Source organism: Pan troglodytes, chromosome X (assembly GCF_028858775.2).
Source record: "Pan troglodytes isolate AG18354 chromosome X, NHGRI_mPanTro3-v2.0_pri, whole genome shotgun sequence".
NCBI classification, from domain to species: Eukaryota; Metazoa; Chordata; class Mammalia; order Primates; family Hominidae; genus Pan; species Pan troglodytes.
Genome location: NC_072421.2, coordinates 153288768 through 153312958, shown reverse-complemented (window position 1 = coordinate 153312958; position 24191 = coordinate 153288768). Strand labels below are relative to the sequence as shown.

At 38.1% G+C, this 24191-nt stretch overlaps 1 protein-coding gene across 9 annotated transcripts in view; it reads right to left on the bottom strand.

The window, feature by feature from the left end:
- Positions 1-24191, bottom strand: part of VAMP7 (vesicle associated membrane protein 7) — a 78778-nt gene that overhangs the window by 37179 nt on the left and 17408 nt on the right. For 5 of the 9 annotated variants that reach the window (XM_016944645.3, XM_016944650.4, XM_016944649.3 and 2 more), the window contains 2 exons: positions 22253-22343; positions 2707-2774 (listed from right to left, as the gene is read on the bottom strand). In XM_016944645.3, the coding sequence (XP_016800134.1) occupies positions 2707-2774; positions 22253-22343 (159 nt within the window). The remainder of the gene's footprint in view (positions 1-2706; positions 2775-22252; positions 22344-24191) is intronic. The other 4 variants (XM_016944644.3, XM_063804776.1, XM_016944646.3 and 1 more) reach the window with 1 other exon arrangement.

Genomic DNA, 24191 nt, shown 5'->3' with positions numbered 1-24191 from the left:
ATAAGAAGGGTAGTAAGTCATGACCTTGCAGGGATGCAAAGTTGGTTTAACACTGAAAAAATCAATGTAATTTGCCATACTAACTGAATAAAGGAGAAAAACCAAAGATCTCAATACATGGAGAAAAAGCATTTGATAAAATCATGAATACAACTCTCAAATGAGGAATTAAAGGGAATTCTTCCACCTATTAAAGGGTACCTACAAAAAATCTACAGTTAACCGCAAACTTAACACTGAATTTATTTTTTTCAAAAAGTATTGAATTTTTCCCCACAAGATGGTCAATAGGCAAGGATGTTCACTGTTATCACTTGTATTCAGTATTGTGTAGAAGGTTCTAGCCAGAATAAGGGAAGGAAAATAAAAGGCAGGAATGTACAAAACAGTAACCAGAACTGGTAAATGAATTTTTCTAAGGTTGCAGAATACAAACAAGGTCAATATACAATAACCAACTTTATTTCCATATACTAGCAATAAAGAATTAGAAACAAAATTTTAAAATTTGTTACACAATACAAAAGCATGATATTCTCAAGGGTAAATTTAACAAATATGTGCAAGACCTGTACACCAAAAACTAAAAAATACTGCTGAGAAAAATTTTTAAATCCTAAGCAAAAGCAGAGATATGTCACGTTCATGGACCGAAAAACTCTATACTGTCAAGATACCAATGTCCCCTAAAGTGACCTATATATTAAATGCAGTCACAAAGATACACATTGTTGTGGGGTCAAGAGATGGAAAACAAGCTTATTCTAAAACATATATGGAAATGCAAAGCACCTAAAAGAGTGAAGACAATATTGGACAACAAGAATATAGTTGGAAGACTTACACTACTTAATTTCAAGAATTCTATTAAGTTATACTAATCAACACAGTGTGGTACTGGCATAAAGGTAGACAAACTGACCAATGGAACAAAATAGAGAATCCAGAAATAAAGCCCCACAGAGAAGAACGGATAAACAAATTGTGGTAGATTTGTATAATGGAATAATATAAAACAATAAAAAAGAATAAGTGATTACTATAATAAAAAACGTGGATGAATTTCACAGGCATAACAGTGAGTGAAAGAGGCCAGACACAAATAAATTTTAAGAACAGGCAAAACACTATCTATGGTGATATAAGTCAGAAACATAATTACGTCTATTGGGGATTATTAACTGGAAGGGGTATGAGGCAGCCTTCTGGGGTGTTGGTAATGTTTTCTATCTAGATCTGGGTGGTGGTTACATGGGTATAGATATACATAAAAAATAATTGAACTATACACTTAAAAGTAGTACACTTGATACAATTTGCTGCACGTATGTTATTCTACCATAAAGAGAGATACCTGTTAGTTCATTAGTACCTTCTGTTTTCAGTCATGAAGTCAACAAAATTAAGACTTTTATTTGTAAAGTACAGATTATACTACTATTGGTCAAAGACAGACCATTCCCCCTAAGCAGGGTAATCCTCAAGAATTAAGAATAACTAAGAGACAGCCTGGAAGTATCAAAGAAATTGGTCTGCAGATCTGGAATCAGATACTTCTCTGTTTTCTTTGCTCCCCAGCAATGGGTCACAAAGTGAGATCTAGAACCCAGGTGTTTTGACTTCCTGTATGGTAGCATCCTTCCTCCAACTACCACATGCTTTGATGAAAAAACTGTTTATAAACTCCTAGAAAACCTGATAGTAGACTGTATATACTAAAACCTGCTGCTAATAGATGTCCCTGTAAAATTAACAATAATGATGAACATTTAAATAGCTCTTACTATGTATCAAATACTGTGTTAGGCACTTTACATGCATTATCTGATTTAATCCTTAAAATGCTCTGAAGTGGGTACATCTTCATTTTACAGAAGATGATGACTGAGGCACAAAGAGGTTAAGTCATTTGCCTAAGGTCACACAACTAGTAAGTAGCAGAGGTGGGATTCAAATCCAGGCAACCTGATACTAGAGCCTGTGTTCTTAACCACTACAATCCAGCTGTCAGTCACAACGAACATAATCAATCACTGTTTTCTTTCAAGGTGTAAACCTGTACTGTACATTTAAATTTATAATTGTGTAGACCCAAATTGTAGCTGATCTCTGCCCTCCTTCTGTTCACCATATATCTGTCATCTTTCCTTAAAACTTTCATCCACAGTAACTGCATTGAAAATGTGAGGACATACGGAACCATAGTATAAGCAGCTCACAAGGACACACTGTCTCCTTTAAGGCTTATTGGCGCTTTCCAATCGATGTCTCTTGATTGATACAAGGCAAGATGAAACTATCAGTGTAAGCAAAAAAGTGAATTGTCCAGTTTTCAAGATTCATACTGGGTCACAAACGGCTTGCACATTTGTTTCATGTTTTACAAATTTGTAAAGGGAACAGACTGTTACATGCAGTTGAGGTGCTAAATTATATAGGCCTCAATCCAAAGCTTTAGAAAATTGTTTCTGTATACTGAGTATGTTTTCCAAACCAAAGCTACCTTAATGGCTATTAGGGGATGATGTTTCTTTTCTATGCCTCATTGTTATCCTCATTATTACAAAGTAATCACACAATGGAAACGAGAAAGAAAAAAAAAAACCACCAAATATTTGAATTTAAGGTATTTCCCAATTATGTTAGCCATCATCCATAGTTTCTCCACTTTACGTCAGATTCCATATTATCAGATTCCATACTTACAGAATCCACAAGATTTTCTGTTTTGTCAATCAATAATTCCAATCTTTCTCCTCGCTGAGCTACCAGATCTGAAAATATTGGAAAAGTAGAAAAGGTCAAGTTTTCCATTGTAGAATAAAATAAACTTTTTTTAAAAAAGTAATATAACTTAATGAATACACTGTCCTGGGGCCAAAGGACAGGCATGCTTCACCCACTGGTGACACCACTCGAAAACAAGGACTAGCCCACCTGAAATCCCCATGCCCATCAAAACTTCACCACAGCCTCCATAACAACTACACCCTAAGCCACTAAGAAAAATACAGACATGGCTGATGCTGTTTATAGCTGAAGAAATTATACAGACTACACTACTGAATGTACCCATAATCAAAGTCTAAGTGCCCTGCCCAACCAACACCATAGATATATCCTCAAGAAAAAGTCCTTGCATATTAAAGCAAATCTAAAAATTGGAAGAAGTGACCATAGAAATACTATTAACAACTATATGCTAATAAACTTGAAAACCCAGAAGAAATGGATAAATCCCAGGACACATGCAACCTACCAAGACTGAATCAGGAAGAAATAGAAAACCTGAACAGGCCAGTAATGAGTAATGGGATTGAATCAGTAATAAAGTATAATCAGTAATAAAGTCTCCCAACAAAACCAAAACAATGCCCAGAATCAGCTGGCTTCACTGGAGAACTCCATGAAACTTACAGAGAAGAACTAATATCACTTCTCAAACTATGCCAAAAAATTCAAGAGGAGGGAATTCTCCCTACTCATTCTATAAGGCCAGCATTACCCTGATACCAAAACCTGATAAGGACTCAACAAAAAAACAAAACTGCAGGCCAACAACCCTGATGATCACAGATGCAAAAATCCTCAACGAAATACTAGCAAACCAAATCAAACATCACATCAAAAAGATAATACACCATGATCAAGTGGGATTTATCCCAGGGATGCAATGATGATTCAATGCATGCAAATCAATAAACATGAAACATTCCATCAATAGAATAGAGAATAAAAGCCACATGATCACCTTAATAGATGCAGAGAAAGCATCTGATAAAAAAAGCATTTGATAAAATTCAACATTTCAGGGTGGTTGGCAAGATGACCGAATAGGAACAGCTCTGGTCTGCAGCTCCCAGTGAAATCAATGCAGAAGGTGGGTAATTTCTGCATTTCCAACTGAGGTACCCGGCTCATCTCATTGGGACTGGTTAGACAGTGGGTGCAGCCCACGGAGGGCGAGCTGAAGCAGGGTGGGGCGTTGCCTCATCCAGGAAGCACAAGGGGTCGGGGAACTCCCTCCCCTAACCAAGGGAAGCCTTGAGGGACCGTGCCGTGAGGAATGGTGCACTCTGGCCCAGATACTATGCTTTTCCCACAGTCTTCGCAATCTGCAGACCAGGAGATTCCCTTGGGTGCCTGTGCCACCAGGGACCTGGGTTTCAAGCACAAAACTGGGCGGCCATTTGGGCAGACACCAAGCTAGCTGCAGGAGTTTTTTTTTCATACCCCAGTGGCGCCTGGAATGCCAGTGAGACATAACTGTTCACTCGCCTGGAAAGGGGGCTGAAGCCAGGGAGGCAAGTGGTCTAGCTCAGTATATTCCACCCCCACGGAGCCCAGCAGGCTAAGATCCACTGGCTTGAAATTCTCATTGCCAGCACAACAGTCTGAAGTCGACCTGGGACACTCGAGCTTGGTGGAGGGAGGGGCGTCTGCCATTACTGAGGCTTGAGTAGGCAGTTTTCCCCTCACTGTGTAAACAGAGTGGCCAGGAAGTTTGAACCGGGCAGAGCCCACCGCAGCTCCGCAAAGTCCCTGTAGCCAGACTGCCTCTCTAGATTCCTCCTCTCTGGGCAGCGCATCTCTGAAAGAAAGGCAGCAGCCCCAGCCAGGGGCTTATAGATAAAACTCCCATCTCCTTGGGACCGAGCACCTGGGGGAAGGGGTGGCTGTGGACTCAGTTTCAGCAGACTTAAACGTTCCTGCCTGCCAGTTCGGAAGAGAGCAGCGGCAATCTCAGCACAGTGCTCAAGCTCTGCTAAAGTATAGACTGCCTCCTCAAGTGGGTCCCTGAGCTCCATGCCTCCTGACTGGGAGATACCTCCCAGCAGGAGTCGACAGACATCTCATACAGGAGAGCTCTGGCTGGCATCTGGCAGGTGCCCCTCTGGGACGAAGCTTCCAGAGGAAGGAACAGGCAGCAATCTTTGCTGTTCTGCAGCCTCCGCTGGTGATACCCAGGCAAACTGTGTCTGGAGTGGACCTCCAACAAACTCCAGCAGACCTGCAGCAGAGAGGCCTGTTAGAAGGAAAACTAACAAACAGAAAGGAATAGCATCAACATCAACAAAAAGGATGTCCACATAGAAACCCCATCCAAAGGTCACCAACATCAAAGACCAAAGGTAGATAAATCCATGAAGATGAGGAAAAACCAGTGCAAAAAGGCTGAAAATTCCAAGAGAACAAACTGGACGGAGAATGAGTTTGACAAATTGACAGAAGCAGGCTTCAGAAGGTGGATAATAACCAACTCCTCCAAGCTAAAGGAGAATGTTCTAACCCCATGCAAGGAAACTAAGGACCTTGAAAAAAGGTTAGAGGAATTGCTAACTAGAATAGCCAGTTTAGAGAAGAACATAAATGACCTGATGGGACTGAAAAACACGGCACGAGAACTTTGTGAAGCATACAAAAGTATCAATAGCCGAACTGATCAGGTGGAAGAAAGGATATCAGAGATTGTAGATCAACTTAATGAAATAAAGTGTGAAGACAAGATTAGAGAAAAAATAATGAAAAGGAATGAACAAAGGCTCCAAGACATATGGGACTATATGAAAAGACCAAACCTATGTTTGATTGGTGTGCTTGAAAGTGACAGGGAGAACAGAACCAAGTTGGAAAACATTCTTTAGGATATTAACCAGGAGAACTTCCCCAATCTAGCAAGATAGGTCAACATTCAAATTTGGGAAATACAGAGAACACCACAAAGATACTCCTCGAGAAGAGCAACTCCAAGACACATAATCGTCAGATTCACCAAGGATGAAATGCAGGAAAAAATGTTAAGGGCAGCCAGAGAGAAAGGTCAGGCTACCCACAAAGGGAAGCCCATCAGACTAACAGCAGATCTCTCGACAGAAACCCTACAAGCCAGAAGAGACTGGGGGCGAATATTCAACATTCTTAAAGAAAAGAATTTTCAACCCAGAATTTCATATCCAACCAAACTAAGCTTTATAAGTGAAGGAGAAATAAAATCCTTTACAGACATGCAAATGCTGAGAGATTTTGTCACCACCAGGCCTGCCTTACAAGAGGTCCTGAAGGAAGCACTAAATATGGAAAGGAAAAACCAGTACCAGCCACTGCAAAAACATATCAAACTGTAAAGACTATCGACACTATGAAGAAACTATATCAACTAACAAGCAAAATAACCAACTAGCATTATAATCACAGGATCAAATTCACACATAACAATATTAACCTTAAATGTAAATGGGGTAAATGCCCCAAATAAAAGACACAGACTGGCAAATTGAATAAAGAATCAAGACCCACCCATGTGCTGCATTCAGGAGACCCATCTCATGTGCAAAGATACACACAGGCTCAAAATAAAGGGATAGAGGATTATTTACTAAGCAAACGGAAAGCAAAAAAAAGCAGTGGTTGCAATCCTAGTCTCTGATAAAACAGACTTTAAACCAACAAAGATCAAAAAAGACAAAGAAGGGCATTACATAATGGTAAAGGGATCAATGCAACAAGAAGAGCTAACTATCCTAAATATATATGCACCCAATACAGGAGCACCCAGATTCATAAAGCAAGTTCTTACAGACCTACAAAGAGACTCAGACTCCCACACAATAATAGTAGGAGACTTTAACACCCACTGTCAATATTAGATTGAGACAGAATATTAACAAGGATATTCAGGACTTGAACTCAGCTCTGGACCAAGAGGACCTAATAGACATCTACAGTACTCTCCAAGCCAAATCAACAGAATATACATTCTTCTCAGCACCACATTGGACTTATTCTAAAGTTGATCACATAATTGGAAGTAAAACACTCCTCAGCAAATGCAAAAAATGGAAATCGTAACCAACAGTCTCTTAGACCACAGTGCAATCAAATTAGAACTCAGGATTAAGAAACTCACTCAAAACTGCACAACTACATGGAAAATGAACAACCTGTTCCTGAATGACTACTGGGTAAATAACAAAATTAAGGCAGAAATAAATAAGTTTTTTGAAACCAATGAGAATAAAGACACAACGTACCAGAATCTCTGGGACACAGCTAAAGCAGTATTTAGAGGGAAATTTATAGCACTAAATGCCCACAGCAAAAAGTGGGAAAGATTTAAAATCAACACCCTAACATCACAATTAAAAGAACTAGAGAAGCAAGAGCAAACAAATTCAAAGGTAGCAGAAGACAAGAAATAACTAAGATCAGAGCAGAACTGAAGGAGAAAGAGACATGAAAAACCCTTCAAAAAGAATCAATGAATCCAGGAGCTGGTTTTTTGAAAAGATTAACAAAATAGATAGACTGCTAGCGAGACTAATAAAGGAGAAAAGAGAGAAGAATCAAATAGAAACAATAAAAAATGATAAAGGGGATATCACCACTGATCCCACAGAAATACAAACTACCATCAGAGAATACTATAAACACCTCTATGCAAGTAAACTAGAAAATCTGGAAGAAATGGATAAATTCCTGGACACATACACCCTCCCAAGACTGAACCAGGAAGAAGTCAAATCCCTGAATACAACAATAACAAGTTCTGAACTTGAGGCAGTAATTAATAGCCTACCAAACAAAAAAGGTCCAGGACCAGAAGGATTCACAGCTGAATTCCACCAGAGGTATAAAGAGGAGCTGGTACCATTCCTTCTGAAACTATTCCAAACAACAGAAAAAGAGGGACTCCTCCCTAACTCATTTTATGAGGCCAGCATCATCCTGATACCAAAGCCTGGCAGAGACACAACCAAAAAGGAAAATTTCAGGCCAATATCCCTGATGAACACTGATGCGAAAATCCTCAATAAAATACTGGCAAACCGAACCCATCAGCACATCAAAAAGCTTATCCACCACGATCAGGTCAGCTTCATCACTGGGATGCAAGACTGGTTCAACATACGCAAATCAATAAACGTAATCCATCACGGAAAAAGAACCAATGGCAAAAACCACATGATTATCTCAATAGATGCAGAAAAGGCCTTCGATAAAATTCAACACCGCTTTATGCTAAAAACTCTCAATAAACTAGGTATTGATGGAATGCATCTCAAAATAATAAGAACTATTTATGACAAACCCACATCCAATATCATACTGAATGGGCAAAAGCTGGAAGTATTCCCTTTGAAAACCAGCACAAGACAAGGATGCCCTCTCTCACCACTCCTATTCAACATAGTATTGGAAGTTCTGTCCAGGGCAATCAGGCAAGAGAAAGAAATAAAGGGTATTCAAATAGGAAGAGAGGAAGTCAAACTGTCTCTCTTTGCAGATGACATGATTGTATATTTAGAAAACCCCATTGTCTCAGCCCAAAATCTCCTTAAGCTGATAAGCAACTTCAGCAAAGTATCAGAATGCAAAATCAATGTGCAAAAATCACAAGCATTCCTATACACCAATAAAAGACAAACAGAGAGCCAAATCATGAGTGAACTCCCATTCACAATTGCTACAAAGAGAATAAAATACCTAGAAATACAACTTACAAGGGATGTGAAGGACCTCTTCAAGGAGAATGACAAACCACTGCTCAAGGAAATAAGAGAGGACACAAATGAATGGAAAAACATTCCATGCTCATGGATAGGAAGAATATGGCCAAACTGCCCAAAGTAATTTATATATTCAATGCTATCCCCATCCAGCTACCATTGACTTTCTTCACAGAATTAGAAAAAAACTACTTTAAATTTCATTTGGAACCAAAAAAGAGCCCATATAGCCAAGACAATCCTAAGCAAGAAGAACAAAGCTGGAGACATCACGCTACCTGACTTCAAATTATACTACAAGGCTACCGTAACCAAAACAGCATGGTATTGGTACCAAAACAGATACATAGACCAATGGAACAGAACAGAGGCCTCAGAAATAACGCTACACATCTACAACCATCTGATCTTTGACAAACCTGACAAAAACAAGCAATGGGGAAAGGATTCCGTATTTAATAAATGGTGTTGGGAAAACTGGCTAGCCATATTCAGAAAACTGAAACTGGCCCCCTTCCTTACACCTTATACAAAAATTAACTCAAGATGGATTAAAGACTTAAACGTAAGACTTAAAACCATAAAATCCCTAGAAGAAAACCTGGGCAATACCATTCAGGACATAGGTATGGGCAAAGATTTCATGACTAAAACACCAAAAGCAATGGCAACAAAAGCCAAAATTGACAAATGGGATCTAATTAAAGCAAAGACCTTCTGCACAGCAAAAGAAACTATCATCAGAGTGAACAGGCAACCTACAGAATGGGAAAAAATTTTTGCAATCTATCCATCTGACAAAGGGCTAATATCCGGAATCTACAAGGAACTTAAACAAATTTACAAGAAAAAAACAACCCCATCAAAAAGTGTGTGAAGGATATGAAAAGACACTTCTCAAAAGAAGACATTTATGTGGCCAACAAACATATGAAAAAAAGCTCATCATCACGGGTCATTAGAGAAATGCAAATCAAAACCATAATGAGATACCCTCTCACACCAGTAAGAATGGCGATCATTAAATGGCAATCATTAACAAGTCAGGAAAGAACAGATGCTGGAGAGGATGTGGAGCAATAGGAATGCTTTTACACTGTTGGTGGAAGTGTAAATTAGTTCAACCATTGTCAAAGACAGTGTGGCGATTCCTCAAGGATCTAGAACCAGAAATACCATTTGACCCAGCAATCCCATTACTGGGTATATACCCAAAGGATTATAAATCATTTTACTATAAAGACACATGCACACGTATGTTTATTGCAGCACTGTTCACAATAGCAAAGACTTGGAACCAACCCAAATGCCCAACAATGATAGACTGGATAAAGAAAATGCGGCACATATACACAATGGAATACTATGCAGCCATAAAAAAGGAGGAGTTCATGTCCTTTGCAGGGACATGGATGAAGCTGGAAACCATCATTCTCAGCAAGGTAAGAAAGGAACAGAAAACCAAACACCGCATGTTCTCACTCATAAGTGGGAGTTGAACAATGAGAACACATGGACACAGGGAGGGGAACATCACACACTGGGGCCTGTTGGGGGTAGGGGGGCTAGGGGAGAAATAGCATTAGGAGAAATACCTAATGTAGATGATGGGTTAATGGGTGCAGCAAACCACCATGGCATGTGTATACCTATGTAACAAAGCTGCACATTCTGCACATGTATCCCAGAATTTAAAGTATAATAATAAAAAAAGAGCAAATGTGTAACATAGAAATTGCAATGGGTCAGGTTGAAGTATTTCCATTTTCATCCATAATTTTAGCAGTATGATGACAAAGCTCAAAAGGAAAATAGGATATTCTACTTTTATATATTCAAATAAAAATATATAGTTCGAGGTATCAAAAAAAATTCAACATCTCTTCATGATAAAAACTCTCAAAAAACTAGGCATAGAAGGAATATCCCTCAACATGATAAAGGCCATTTATGACAAACCCACAGCTAACATCATACTGAATGGGAAAAACGAAAAGCCTTTCCTCTAAGAAATGGAAAACTCTCACCACTCCTATTCAACATAGTACTGGAAGGATGCCCAGTTTCACTACTCCTATTCAACACAATACTGGAAGTCCTAGCCAGAGCAATCAGGCAAGAGAAAGAAATAAAGGGCATCCAAATTGAAAAAGAGGAAGTCAAATTATCCCTCTTTGCAGATGATATGATCTTATGTCTAAAAGACCCAAAGACTCCACCAAAAAACTCCTAGATCTGATAAATATATTCAGTAATGTTGCAGGATACAGAATCAACATACAAATATCTGTAATGTTTCTATGCATCAATAATCAACTTGGTGAAATAAAACTTTATGAAATCAAGAAGGTAATCCCATTTATAATAGTTATGAACATATAAAATATTGAAGAATAAATTTAACGAGTAGGTGAAAGACTCCTACAAGTAAAACTACAAAACACTGATGAAAAAAACTGAAGATGACACAAAGATACAGAAAGACATCTTATGGTCATGGATCATAAGAATGTATATTATTAAAATGACCACAAGCCCAAAGCAATCTACAGATTCAATGCAATCTCTATCGAAGTACCAATGTCATTTTTCACAGAAACAGAAAAAACAATCCTAAAATTAGTATTTCAGGAACCAAAAAAGAGTCCAAATAGCCAAAGCAATCCTGAGCAAAATGAACAAAGCTGGAAGCATCACACTACCTGACTTCAAAACATATTACAAGGCTACAGTAACCAAAACAGCATGGTTTAGTATAAAAACAGACACAAGGTCGATGGAATAGAATAGAAAAGCCAGACATTGATCCACGTATGTATAGCCACACATATATAGGCAACTGATTTTCAACAAAGGTGCCAAGAACGTACACTGGGGAAAGGACACTCTCTTCAATAAATGGTATTGGGAAAACTGGATATCCATATGTGGAAGAATTAAACTGGACCTCTGTCTCTCATCACATACAAAAATCAACCAAGATAGATTAAAGACTTAAATTTCAGACCCAGAACTATAAACCTACTGGAAGAAAACATAGGGGAAACACTTCAGAACACTGCTCTAGGAAAAGATTTTATGGCTAACACCTCAAAAGGACAGGTAACGAAAAGAAAAATAGACAAATAGGACTATATTAAACAAAAAAGCTTTTGCACAGCAAAGGAAATAATCAAGAGTGAAGAGACAACCAGTTGAATGGGAGAAAATAGTTGCAAACTATTCATTTGATAAGGGAATAATATCCAGAATATATAATGAACTCAACAGGAGATATACAAATAATCCCCTTAAAAAGTGGGCAGAGGACATGAGTAGCCATTTCTCAAAAGAAGACATACAAATGGCCAAAAGGTATATGAAAAAATGCTCAACATCATAGAAATGCAAATAAAAGCCAAAATGAGATATCATGTTACCCCAGTTAGAATGGTTACTAAAAAGATACAAAATAACAGATGCTGGCTAGTATAAGGAAAAAAAAAAAACACACACTGTTGGTGGGAAAGTAAACTAGTGCAGCTACTATGGAAACCAGTGTGGAGATTTCCCCAAAAACTAAAAATTAAACTACCATATGATCCAGCAATCCTACTACTGGGTATTTATGCAAAGGAAAAGAAATCAGTGTATAAAAGGGATATCTGCACTTGCATATTTATTGCATCCCTATTCACAATAGCAAAGATATGGAGTCAACCTAAGTGTCCATGAATGGATGAATGGATAAAGAAAATGTGGTTTATAAACACAATGGAATACTATTTGACCATGAAATAGAATGAAGTCATGCCATTTACAGCAACATGGATGTAACTGGAGGTTATTATGTTAAGTGATATAAGGCAGGCATGGAAAGACAAATATCACATGTTCTTACTCACATGTGGGAACTAAAACAGCTGATCTCATGGAGGTAGACAATAGCACAATAGATACCAGAGGCTAGGAAGGGTGTGGGTATGTGGGGCCGAGCAGGGAATATGAGAGGATGGTTAATAGGTACAAACACACAGTTAGATAGAAGGAATAAGTTCTAATGTTTGATAGCAGAGTAGGGTGACTAAAGTTAACAATAGTGTATTATATATTTAAAAATAGCTAGAAGAGAGAATTTGAAATGTTCCCATCACACAGAAATAAATTCTTGAGCTGATGGACACCCCATATATCCTGACTTGATCATTACACAGTCTTTGCATGTAACAAAATATCACACGTACCCCATAAATGTGTACAAATATTATGTATCAATTAAATAAAAGACACTAGACAGCTAGCTCTCTTTTCCTTGCCCGATGGGAGAACAGAGAGAGAAGATGCTGTCTGCAAGCCAGGAAGAGAGCCCTTACCAGAACCTGACCATACTGGCACCGTGATCTTGGACTTCTAGCCTCCAGAAATGTGAGAAAATAAATTTCTGTTGTTTAAGCCACTACATCTATGGAATTTTGTTATGGCAGCCTGAGCTAAGACAAATGATCTCAAATTAACAACCTAACAACTTAACTTTCTACCTTATGGATCTAGAAAAGAAGGGTAAACTAAATCTAAAGCTAGCAGTGGGAAGGAAATAAATATTAGGGTGAACAAATTAAATAGAGAACAGAAAAACTATAGAAAAAAAATCCATGAAACTAGAAGTTGGTTCTTTAGAAAGATCAATAAAATTGACAAACCTTTACGTAGAATGACCAAGTAAAACAGAAAAAACTTACATTACTAAAATCAGAAATGAAAGAGGAGACATCACCACCAAACTTACAAAATGAAAAGGATCTTAGGGGAATTCTATAAACAGGAGTGTGTAAATAAATTAGGTAACTTAGATGAAATGCACAAATTCCTAGAAAGATACAAACTGCTAAACAGACTCAAGAAGAAATAAAAAATCTGAATAGCTACAGCAAGCATAGAGACTAAATCAGTAATTTTAAAACTTCAGGCCGGGCATGGAGGCTCATGCCTGTAATCCTAGCACTTTGGTAGGCTGAGGCAAGTGGATCGCTTGAGCCCAGGAGTTTGAGACTAGCCTGGGCAACATGGCAAGACCTTGTCTCTACAAAAAAACCAAAAAACAAAAATTAGCCAGGCGTGGTGGCACATGCCTGCAGTCCCAGCTGCTTGGGAGGCTGAGGTGGGAAGATTACCTGAGCCCAGGAGGTCAAGGCTGCAGGTAACCCTCCCACCAAGGGAATGAAAGAGGAATTAGAGAGGATCGTGTCACTGCACTCCAGCCTGGGTGACAGACAGACCCCGTCTCAAAAAACAAAAAAGCTTCACACAAAGAAAAGCCCAAGCCCAGGTGGCTTCAAAGGTGAATTCTACCAAACATTTCAAGAATTAATACAAAACTTTCACAAATCTTTCCAAAATAGAAGAAAAGGGGAACACTTCTTGACTCATTCTATGAGCCCAGCATTACCCTGGTATCAAAACCAAACAAAGACATCACAAGAAAAGAAAATGGCTCTCCCTCTCCCCCTCCCCCTCCCCCCTCACTCTCCCCACGGTCTCCCTCTCCCTCTCTTTCCAAGGTCTCCCTCTGATGCCCAGCCGAAGCTGGACTGTACTACTGCTATCTCGGCTCACTGCAACCTCCCTGCCTGATTCTCCTGCCTCAGCCTGCCGAGTGCCGCCACGCCTGACTGGTTTTCGTATTTTTTTGGTGGAGACGGGGTTTCTCTGTGTTGGCCGGGCTGGTCTCCAGCTGCTAACCACGAGTGATCCGCCAGCCTCGGCCTCCCGAGGTGCCGGGATTGCAGACGGAGTCTCGTTCACTCAGTGCTCAATGGTGCCCAGGCTGGAGTGCAGTGGCGCGATCTTGGCTCGCTGCAACCTCCACCTCCCAGCCGCCTGCCTTGGCCTCCCAAAGTGCCGAGATTGCAGCCTCTGCCCGGCCGCCACCCCGTCTGGGAAGTGAGGAGCGTCTCTGCCTGGGCACCCATCGTCTGGGATGTGAGGAGCCCCTCTGCCTGGCTGCCCAGTCTGGAAAGTGAGGAGCGTCTCTGCCCGGCCGCCATCCCATCTAGGAAGTGAGGAGCGTCTCTGCCCGGCCGCCATTCCATCTAGGAAGTGAGGAGCGTCTCTGCCCGGCCACCCATCGTCTGAGATGTGGGGAGCGCCTCTGCCCCGCCGCCCCTTCTGGGAGGTGAGGAGTGTCGCTGCCCGGCCGCCCTGTCTGAGAAGTGAGGAGACCCTCCACCCGGCAGCCGCCCCGTCTGCGAAGTGAGGAGCCCCTCCGCCCGGCAGCCGCCCCGTCTGGGAGGTGTACCCAACAGCTCATTGAGAACGGGCCATGATGACAATGGCGGTTTTGTGGAATAGAAAAGGGGGAAAGGTGGGGAAAAGATTGAGAAATCGGATGGTTGCTGTGTCTGTGTAGAAAGAAGTAGACATGGGAGACTTTTCATTTTGTTCTGTACTAAGAAAAATTTTTCTGCCTTGGGATCCTGTTGATCTATGACCTTACCCCCAACCCTGTGCTCTCTGAAACATGTGCTGTGTCCACTCAGGGTTAAATGGATTAAGGGCAGTGCAAGATGTGCTTTGTTAAACAGATGCTTGAAGGCAGCATGCTCCTTAAGAGTCATCACCACTCCCTAATCTCAAGTACCCAGGGACACAAACACTGTGGAAGGCCGCAGGGTCCTCTGCCTAGGAAAACCAGAGACCTTTGTTCACTTGTTTATCTGCTGACCTTCCCTCCACTATTGTTCTATGACCCTGCCAAATCCCCGCCTGTGAGAAACACCCAAGAATGATCAATAAAAAAATAAAAATAAATAAATAAATAAATAAATAAAATGATATACCAACAACTCTTAAAAATACAGACATTTAACAAATCCTCAACAGACTACTGGCAGGATGAATCCAATAATATGCAAAAAGGACTATACACCATGATGCAGTGGGATTCATTTCAGAAACACAAGGTTGATTTAATATCTGAAAATCAATTATTATAATACATCATATTAATAAAGAACAAAAATCATCATTTCAATAGAGGTAAAAAAAATTGACAAAATCCAACACTGTTTAATGATAAAACCACTCAACAAATAAGAAAAAGAAACTTCCTCAACCTGATAAAGGACATCTATGAAAAACCCACAGCTAACCTCATACTTAATTGTGGAAGATTCTTCAAGATCTCCCTAAGAGCAGGAATAAGACAATGATGTCCACTCTTACCACTTCTATTCAACATTACACTGGAGGTTCTAGCTAGGGCAATTAAGCAATAAAAAGAAATGAAAAGCATCCAGATTGAAAAGGAAGAATTAAAACTATCTCTATTTGCAAGTAGCATGATTCTATATAGAGAAAATCCTAAGGAAACTATTAAAAAGCTATTAGAACTAATAAATGAGAACAAGGTTGTATGATACAACACCAATTTATAAAAATCAATAAAATTTCTATACATTAGTACTGCACAATCCGAAAATGAAAGAGAAAAATTCCATTTACAATAGCATAAAAAAATACTTAGGAACAAGGCAAGAAGGATGTTAGAAGAGATATTGTTAAAGAAAAATTATTCTGACACTGGTTAAAAAATGGTAAGGCAGATTTTGAGATTACTGCAATAGGGGTCAAGGCTATCACAATGGAGGGGAGAGATTGAGCTCAACTCCTAACACAACCAAGACCAGTGGGGATTTGTGGCCAATGAACAGAGTGAGGGGGTCAGAGGATGGAAAATTACTAAGAGGAGGCATCAAGGGCAAGGGGATTCTCTCTAAACTGGCCTAACAGGATTCCTGCTAAAAGCTGGCCGGACTTATATATCAAATATAGGGGACAAGGAACTTGATCAAGGGTGGGGTATTAGCAGGATTCTTTGCTAAGACTTCCTTAGGCAGGCCAAGGACAGAGCCTGAGGATGAGACCTAGTTTAACAGAGTGCTCAGAGGAGCTTGTCTAAAATTTGGTGAAGCAGAGTCTTTGTCATGTAAGACTTGCACACTGAAAACTACAAAACATTGTTGGAAAAAATTAAAGAAAACCTAAATGAATAGAAAGAAAGCCCATGTTCATGGATCAGAAGTTTAATATTGTTAAAATGGCTCCCCTAATTGATCTACAGATTCAACACAATCCCTATCAAAATCCCAGATAGCTTTTTTTGCTATCTGAAATTGACAAGCTCATCCTAAAGTTCATGAAAATAAAAGGTACCCAGAATAGTCAAAGCAATTTTGAGAAAGAATAAAGTTGGAAGATGAATATTTCCTGATTTTAAAACCTACTACAAAGCTATAATAATCATGACAGCCTGGTACTGGCATAAAGATAAACTGAACAGAACTGAAGGTCCAGAAACAAAGCTATACATCCATTGATGACTAATTTTTGATAAGAATGCTAAGATCATTCAACAGGGAAAGAAAAGCCTTTTCAGCAAATGGTTCTGGAACAACTGTATATACATATTCAACAGAATTAAGTTGGATCTCTTCTTTATTCCATACATAAACATTAACTCAAAATAGATCATAGATAGAAATGTAAGAGCTAAAACTAGTCTTAGAAGAAAACAAAGTAGTAAATCTTCATGATCTTGGCTTAGGCGACGGTTTCTTAGATATGTTATTCAAAGCACAAACTAAAGAAAAAAATAAATTGGACTTCATAAAAACTGTTGTGCTTCAAAGAACACCATCAAGAAAATGAAAAAGACAACTCACAGAATAGAGCAAAATATTTGAAAATCATGTATCTGATAAGGGTCTAGTATCCAGAATATATAAAGTACTGTTATAGCTCAACCATAAAAAGACAAATAACCCACTTAAAAACAATATTTTTAAATAGACATTTCTCCAAAGGTAAAGAAAATATACGAATGGCCTATAAGCACATGAAAAAATGCTCAACATCATTAGTCATCAGGGAAATGCAAATCAAAATCACAATAAAGTACCATTTCACTAGACTGGGTATAATCAAAAAAGATACGTTTTGGCAAGGATGTGGAGAAATCAGAATCCTCATACATTGCTATTAGGAATGTATAAAGGTGCAGTCACTTTAGGAAAGTTTGGCCCTTCTTCAAAATGTTACAAAGTTGCCATGTGATCCAGCAATTCTATTCCTAGGTATGTAAGCAAGAGAACCAAAAACATATATATATATAATATATAATATATATAATATATATAATGTTACATATAATATATATTATATATTATATATATTATATATAACATTATATATATTATATGTTATATATAACATATTATATATATTATATATAATATATGTTATATATAACATATTATATATATTATATATAATATATGTTATATATAACATATTATATATATTATATATAATATATATTCTATAATGTTATATATAATATATAAAATATATAATATATATATTGTTATATATTATATATAATATATATACATGCTCACACAAAAACCTGTACACAAATGTTCATAGCAGCATTATTTACAATAACCAGACCATGAACTAATGAGTAGATACATAAAATGCATTAATGCATTGGAATTATTAGTCATAAAAAAGAATTAAGTATTGATTTATGCTACGACATGAATGAATCTCACAATCATTAAGCTAAGTGAACGAAGACACAAAAGGCCACATATTACAAGATTCCATTTATACGAAATGTCCAGAATAGGCAAATTTATGAAGAAGAAAAGGGAATTAATTGTTGCTTAGGTCTGAGAGTTGAGGAGAAATGAGGAGCAACTGCAAATGAGTACAGGGTTTCATTTAGGGATGATAAAAATGTTACAAAATTGATTGCAGCAATGGTTGTACAATTCTGTGAATATAGTAACCACTGACTGTATACTTTAAATGGGTGAATTATATGATATGTGAATTATATTTCAATTAAGCTGTTAAAAAAATGAAAGGGAATTAACTAGGAATGTTCTTGTCACATTTTAAATTTGCTGTTTTTTTTATTTTATTTTATTATTATCATACTTTAAGTTTTAGGGTACATGTGCACAATGTGCAGGTTTGTTACATATGTATACATGTGCCATGCTGGTGTGCTGCACCCATTAACTTGTCATTTAGCATTAGGTATATCTCCTAAAGCTATCCTTCCCCCTCCCCCCACCCCACAACAGTCCCCAGAGTGTGATGTTCCCCTTCCTGTGTCCATGTGCTCTCATTGTTCAATTCTCACCTATGAGTGAGAACATGCGGTGTTTGGTTTTTTGTTCTTGCGATCGTTTACTGAGAATGATGATTTCCAATTTCATCCATGTCCCTACAAAGGACATGAACTCATCATTTTTTATGGCTGCATAGTATTCCATGGTGTATATGTGCCACATTTTCTTAATCCAGTCTATCATTGTTGGACATTTGGGTTGGTTCCAAGTCTTTGCTATTGTGAATACTGCCGCTATAAACATACGTGTGCATGTGTCTTTATAGCGGCAAGATTTATAGTCCTTTGGGTATATACCCAGTAATGGGATGGCTGGGTCAAATGGTATTTCTAGTTCTAGATCCCTGAGGAATCGCCACACTGACTTCCACAATGGTTGAACTAGTTTACAGTCCGACCAACTGTGTAAAAGTGTTCCTATTTCTCCACATCCTCTCCAGTAACTGTTGTTTCCTGACTTTTTAATGACTGCCATTCTAACTGGTGTGAGATGGTATCACATTGTGGTTTTGATTTGCATTTCTCTGATGGCCAGTGATGGTGAGCATTTTTTCATGTGTTTTTTGGCTGCATAAATGTCTTCTTTTGAGAAGTGTCTGTTCATGTCCTTCGCCCACTTTTTGATGGGATTGTTTGTTTTTTTCTTCTAAATTTGTTTGAGTTCATTGTAGATTCTGGATATTAGCTCTCTGTCAGATGAGTAGGTTGTGAAAATTTTCTCCTATTTTGTAGGTTGTCTGTTCACTCTGATAGTAGTTTCTTTTGCTGTGCACAAACTCTTTAGTTTAATTAGATCCCATTTGTCAATTTTGGCTTTTGTTGCCATTGCTTTTGGTGTTTTAGACATGAAGTCCTTGCCCATGCCTATGTCCTGAATGGTAATGCCTAGGTTTTCTTCTACGGTTTTTATGGTTTTAGGTCTAAATGGTAAAGGGGATATCACCACCGATCCCACAGAAATACAAACTACAATCAGAGAATACTACAAACACCTCTACGCAAATAAACTAGAAAATCTAGAAGAAATGGATAAATTCCTCGACACATACACCCTCCCAAGACTAAACCAGGAAGAAGTTGAATCTCTGAATAGACCAATAACAGGCTCTGAAATTGTGGCAATAATCAATAGCTTACCAACCAAAAAGAGTCCAGGACCAGATGGATTCACAGCCAAATTCTACCAGAGGTACAAGGAGGAACTGGTACCATTCCTTCTGAAACTATTCCAATCAATAGAAAAAGAGGGAGTCCTCCCTAACTCATTTTATGAAGCCAGCATCATCCTGATACCAAAGCCGGGCAGAGACACAACCAAAAAAGAGAATTTTAGACCAATATCCTTGATGAACATTGCTGCAAAAATCCTCAATAAAATACTGGCAAACCGAATCCAGCAGCACATCAAAAAGCTTATCCACCATGATCAAGTGGGCTTCATCCCTGGGATGCAAGGCTGGTTCAGTATACGCAAATCAATAAATGTAATCCAGCATATAAACAGAACCAAAGACAAAAACCACATGATTATCTCAATAGATGCAGAAAAGGCCTTTGACAAAATTCAACAACCCTTCATGCTAAAAACTCTCAATAAATTAGGTATTGATGGGATGTATCTCAAAATAATAAGAGCTATCTATGACAAACCCACAGCCAATATCATACTGAATGGGCAAAAACTGGAAGCATTCCCTTTGAAAACTGGCACAAGACAGGGAGGCCCTCTCTCACCACTCCTATTCAACATAGTGTTGGAAGTTCTGGCCAGGGCAATCAGGCAGGAGAAGGAAATAAAGGGTATTCAATTAGGAAAAGAGGAAGTCAAATTGTCCCTGTTTGCAGATGACATGATTGTATATCTAGAAAACCCCATTGTCTCAGCCCAAAATCCCCTTAAGCTGATAAGCAACTTCAGCAAAGTCTCAGGATACAAAATCAATGTACAAAAATCACAAGCATTCTTATACACCAATAACAGACAAACAGAGAGTCAAATCATGAGTGAACTCCCATTCACAGTTGCTTCAAAGAGAATAAAATACCTAGGAATCCAACTTACAAGGGATGTGAAGGACCTCTTCAAGGAGAACTACAAACCACTGCTCAATGAAATAAAAGAGGATACAAAGAAATGGAAGAACATTCCATGTTCATGGGTAGGAAGAATCAATATCATGAAAATGGCCATACTGCCCAAGGTAATTTATAGATTCAATGCCATCCCCATCAAGCTACCAATGACTTTCTTCACAGAATTGGAAGAAACTACTTTAAAGTTCATATGGAACCAAAAAAGAGCCCGCATCGCCAAGTCCATCCTATGCCAAAAGAACAAAGCTGGAGGCATCACGCTACCTGACTTCAAACTATACTACAAGGCTATAGTAACCAAAACAGCATGGTACGGGTACCAAAACAGAGATATAGATCAGTGGAACAGAACAGAGCCCTCAGAAATAACGCCACATATCTACAACCATCTGATCTTTGACAAACCTAAGAAAAACAAGCAATGGGGAAAGGATTCCCTATTTAATAAACGGTGCTGGGAAAACTGGCTAGCCATATGTAGAAAGCTGAAACTGGATCCCTTCCTTATACCTTATACAAAAATTAATTCAAGATGGATTAAATTTGCTGTTTCTATAACTCTAAAAATAAATAAGTCATTGAAAAGGAGTCGATTAAAAACGTTGATTTTTCTGGAAACTTTATGCATCTGCAATAAATAATATTGTAGCAATTGTCTGCCTTCACTTTCGGGCAAAATAAATACATTTGGTGACAAAAAAAGAGTAAAAATAAATAGTAGTTGTCTCAACAGATTCTCTAGTCTCTATCTAGATATATAATTAAGACTAAAATCAATTAAAGGAAATCACTTTAAATAGCCAAGACGTACATATCAAGAACCACGAAAACGTTTGCGCATTTTGATTATTAATCCCATTCCTGATAATTAATCTCAAGAAAATAAGAAAAACATAATAGGCACAAAAATATAACAGTACGGTTACTACTGTAGGATAAACTTCTAAATCAGTCCTACTTAAGAGTATTTGCAACTGGTTTACTAAGTCTCTAAGCATACTGTTCAGTCCAATTGACATTTTCATAGCAAGAGGGCCTCAGTGAAGGAAGCACAATATTGATTGACATTCTTCAGCAAGCTCCTCATCTGGTTGCAAAACAGCACTCTAACACTGTGCTAAAGAACCTATGCGTCCAAAATTCAGGCAAGGTTAGGTAACCCGTGATACATTAACTCAGTGAAATACTGTACAATCACACTGACCAAATTATTCTAAACTGCTGAATTATCATAAGGTTCTTAGAAATTAGTCTTGTTAAGCAAACTAGTAAATTTAGAATGAAGAATAGTTGCAAGGACAAAGAAGAAACCATTTGCACAAGCAGACAGTATCACAGTTGTCTCAGCTGACAATTAACTTCCAATGGTAAGAATAAGGAAGTGCTATTTTGGCTTCTCTAGAATAATTTGACCCCAGTCAAGTAATCTTTATCATTTTTGCCCACATGCATGAAACTATGCCATGAAACATACCTATGTTTCTGACCATGATTCCTTTCAGTTCATCCACTTGGGCTTGAGTCTCCATCACTTTGTCTAGGCCCTTATTCTCAGAGTGATGCTTCTATAAGAAAATAAGTTTTAACTTATGGTACCCAGACATTATTTACAATAGGAAAACAAAAATAAGGGGAATGACAATTTACACTGAGGAATGCTATAAAATTATGTCTCTATTGATATAAAAGATACATGTCACTTCACTGGAAAAATGTTACAATACCCAGGAAAAAATATGGGCAGCATAAAAAATGCTTCTATACAAACTATAAGTATGTAGTCTAAAAATTACCTTATTTTAAATAAAATAAAAATAAACATTATATCAAATATACATGTGACTTGTGGGGCAGAGATTGGGGAGGATAGATAATCTGTGCTCAGACAAGGAAGAAAGGAGAAAAAGAAGACTGTAGTTGGGGCAGTGGGGGAAAGAATGCTGCAAAATTGTTCCCCACTTCTTGAGTATGATGAGGTAGGGGCTGGCCCAGCTTCTCAGCATCTGTTCTTGTATCTGCCAGGATCACAGCATATAAACTATTTTTATTGGCTTCTCACAGGATCTAGAATCTAAGACACTGATAATATATAGTTTGAAATTATTTATCCGTAGCTAGCAATTATGGGGTGCTTAATACACAATGTTCCAGTCATTTCATTGTGTTAAGTGCTTCAAACGGGATATTATTTAATCCACCCCAAAACTCTATGAAACGATGCTATTATTATCTCTATTTACAGACGAAGGAACAGGTAGAGATTTTGTTCAGAAGGTCACACAGATCTAGAGCTAATGACAAATTGGTTAATTTGAAAGTTTTGTTTCTAGCTGACCCTTTACTTTTGACTAAGTACTGGTATTTTTGTTGTGGGTAGTGTTTTATACAGTTTTACATAGATGAACATTTCCTAGTGGGGAGTATGAAACAAACCAACTGCTTGAATAATAAAGGTTTATAAGTAACCAATTTAAAGGGACTTTATTGCCAGAAGAGTATGTGTGTGCGTGTGTGTGTGTGTGCATAAAATTTAGAAATGTAATACTCAGAGTATTAAAACCACAGGAGAAGTGAAAGTATTCCATTACAATACAGCTTTTTTTTTAACTCACAACAAAATCATAGCTAGAGCTTACGTCTTTATACTCAAATAGTTTCATGGATAAAAGGGAAGCATTTCGAAAGGTGTCTGACATCATGAAAACATAAATTAAAACCACAATGAGATACCATTACACATCAACTGGAATGGCAAAACTTAAGACCACATCAAGTACTGGCAAGGACGCAGAGACACTGGAACTGCTGGTGGGAATATAAAATGGTGCGACCACTTTGGAAAAAAAAAGTGGTGATTTTTTTTTTTCAATTACACATCACCTACCATATGACCCAGCAATTCCATTCCTAGGTATTTATCAGAGAGAAATAAAAACATATGTCCACACAAAGACTTATACATGGAGGTTAACAGCAGCTTTATTCATGATAGCTGAAAACTGGAAGCAACCCAAATATCCAGCAACAGGTGGATGGATAAACAAATTGTGGTATATGCATATACTACTACTTAGCAAAAAGGGGAACAAACTACTGATTTATACAACATGGAAGAATATCAAGAGCCTTACACTGACTGAAACAAGCAAGACACAAAAAAGTACATACTGTATGACTCCATTTACAGAAAGTTTACATACGGTATGATTCTATTTACAGAAAGTTCTATAAAAGACAAAACTAATTTATAGTGATAGAAAACAGATCAGTGGTTGCCTGGGGCAAAGTGTAGGGGAGGGGACCAACTGGTAAGGGATATGAGGGAATTTTTAGGGTGATTAAAATGCTGCCTTAAGTACAGTGGTATTTCACAGGTATATACACATGTAAAACCTCACTAAGCTGACAATTAG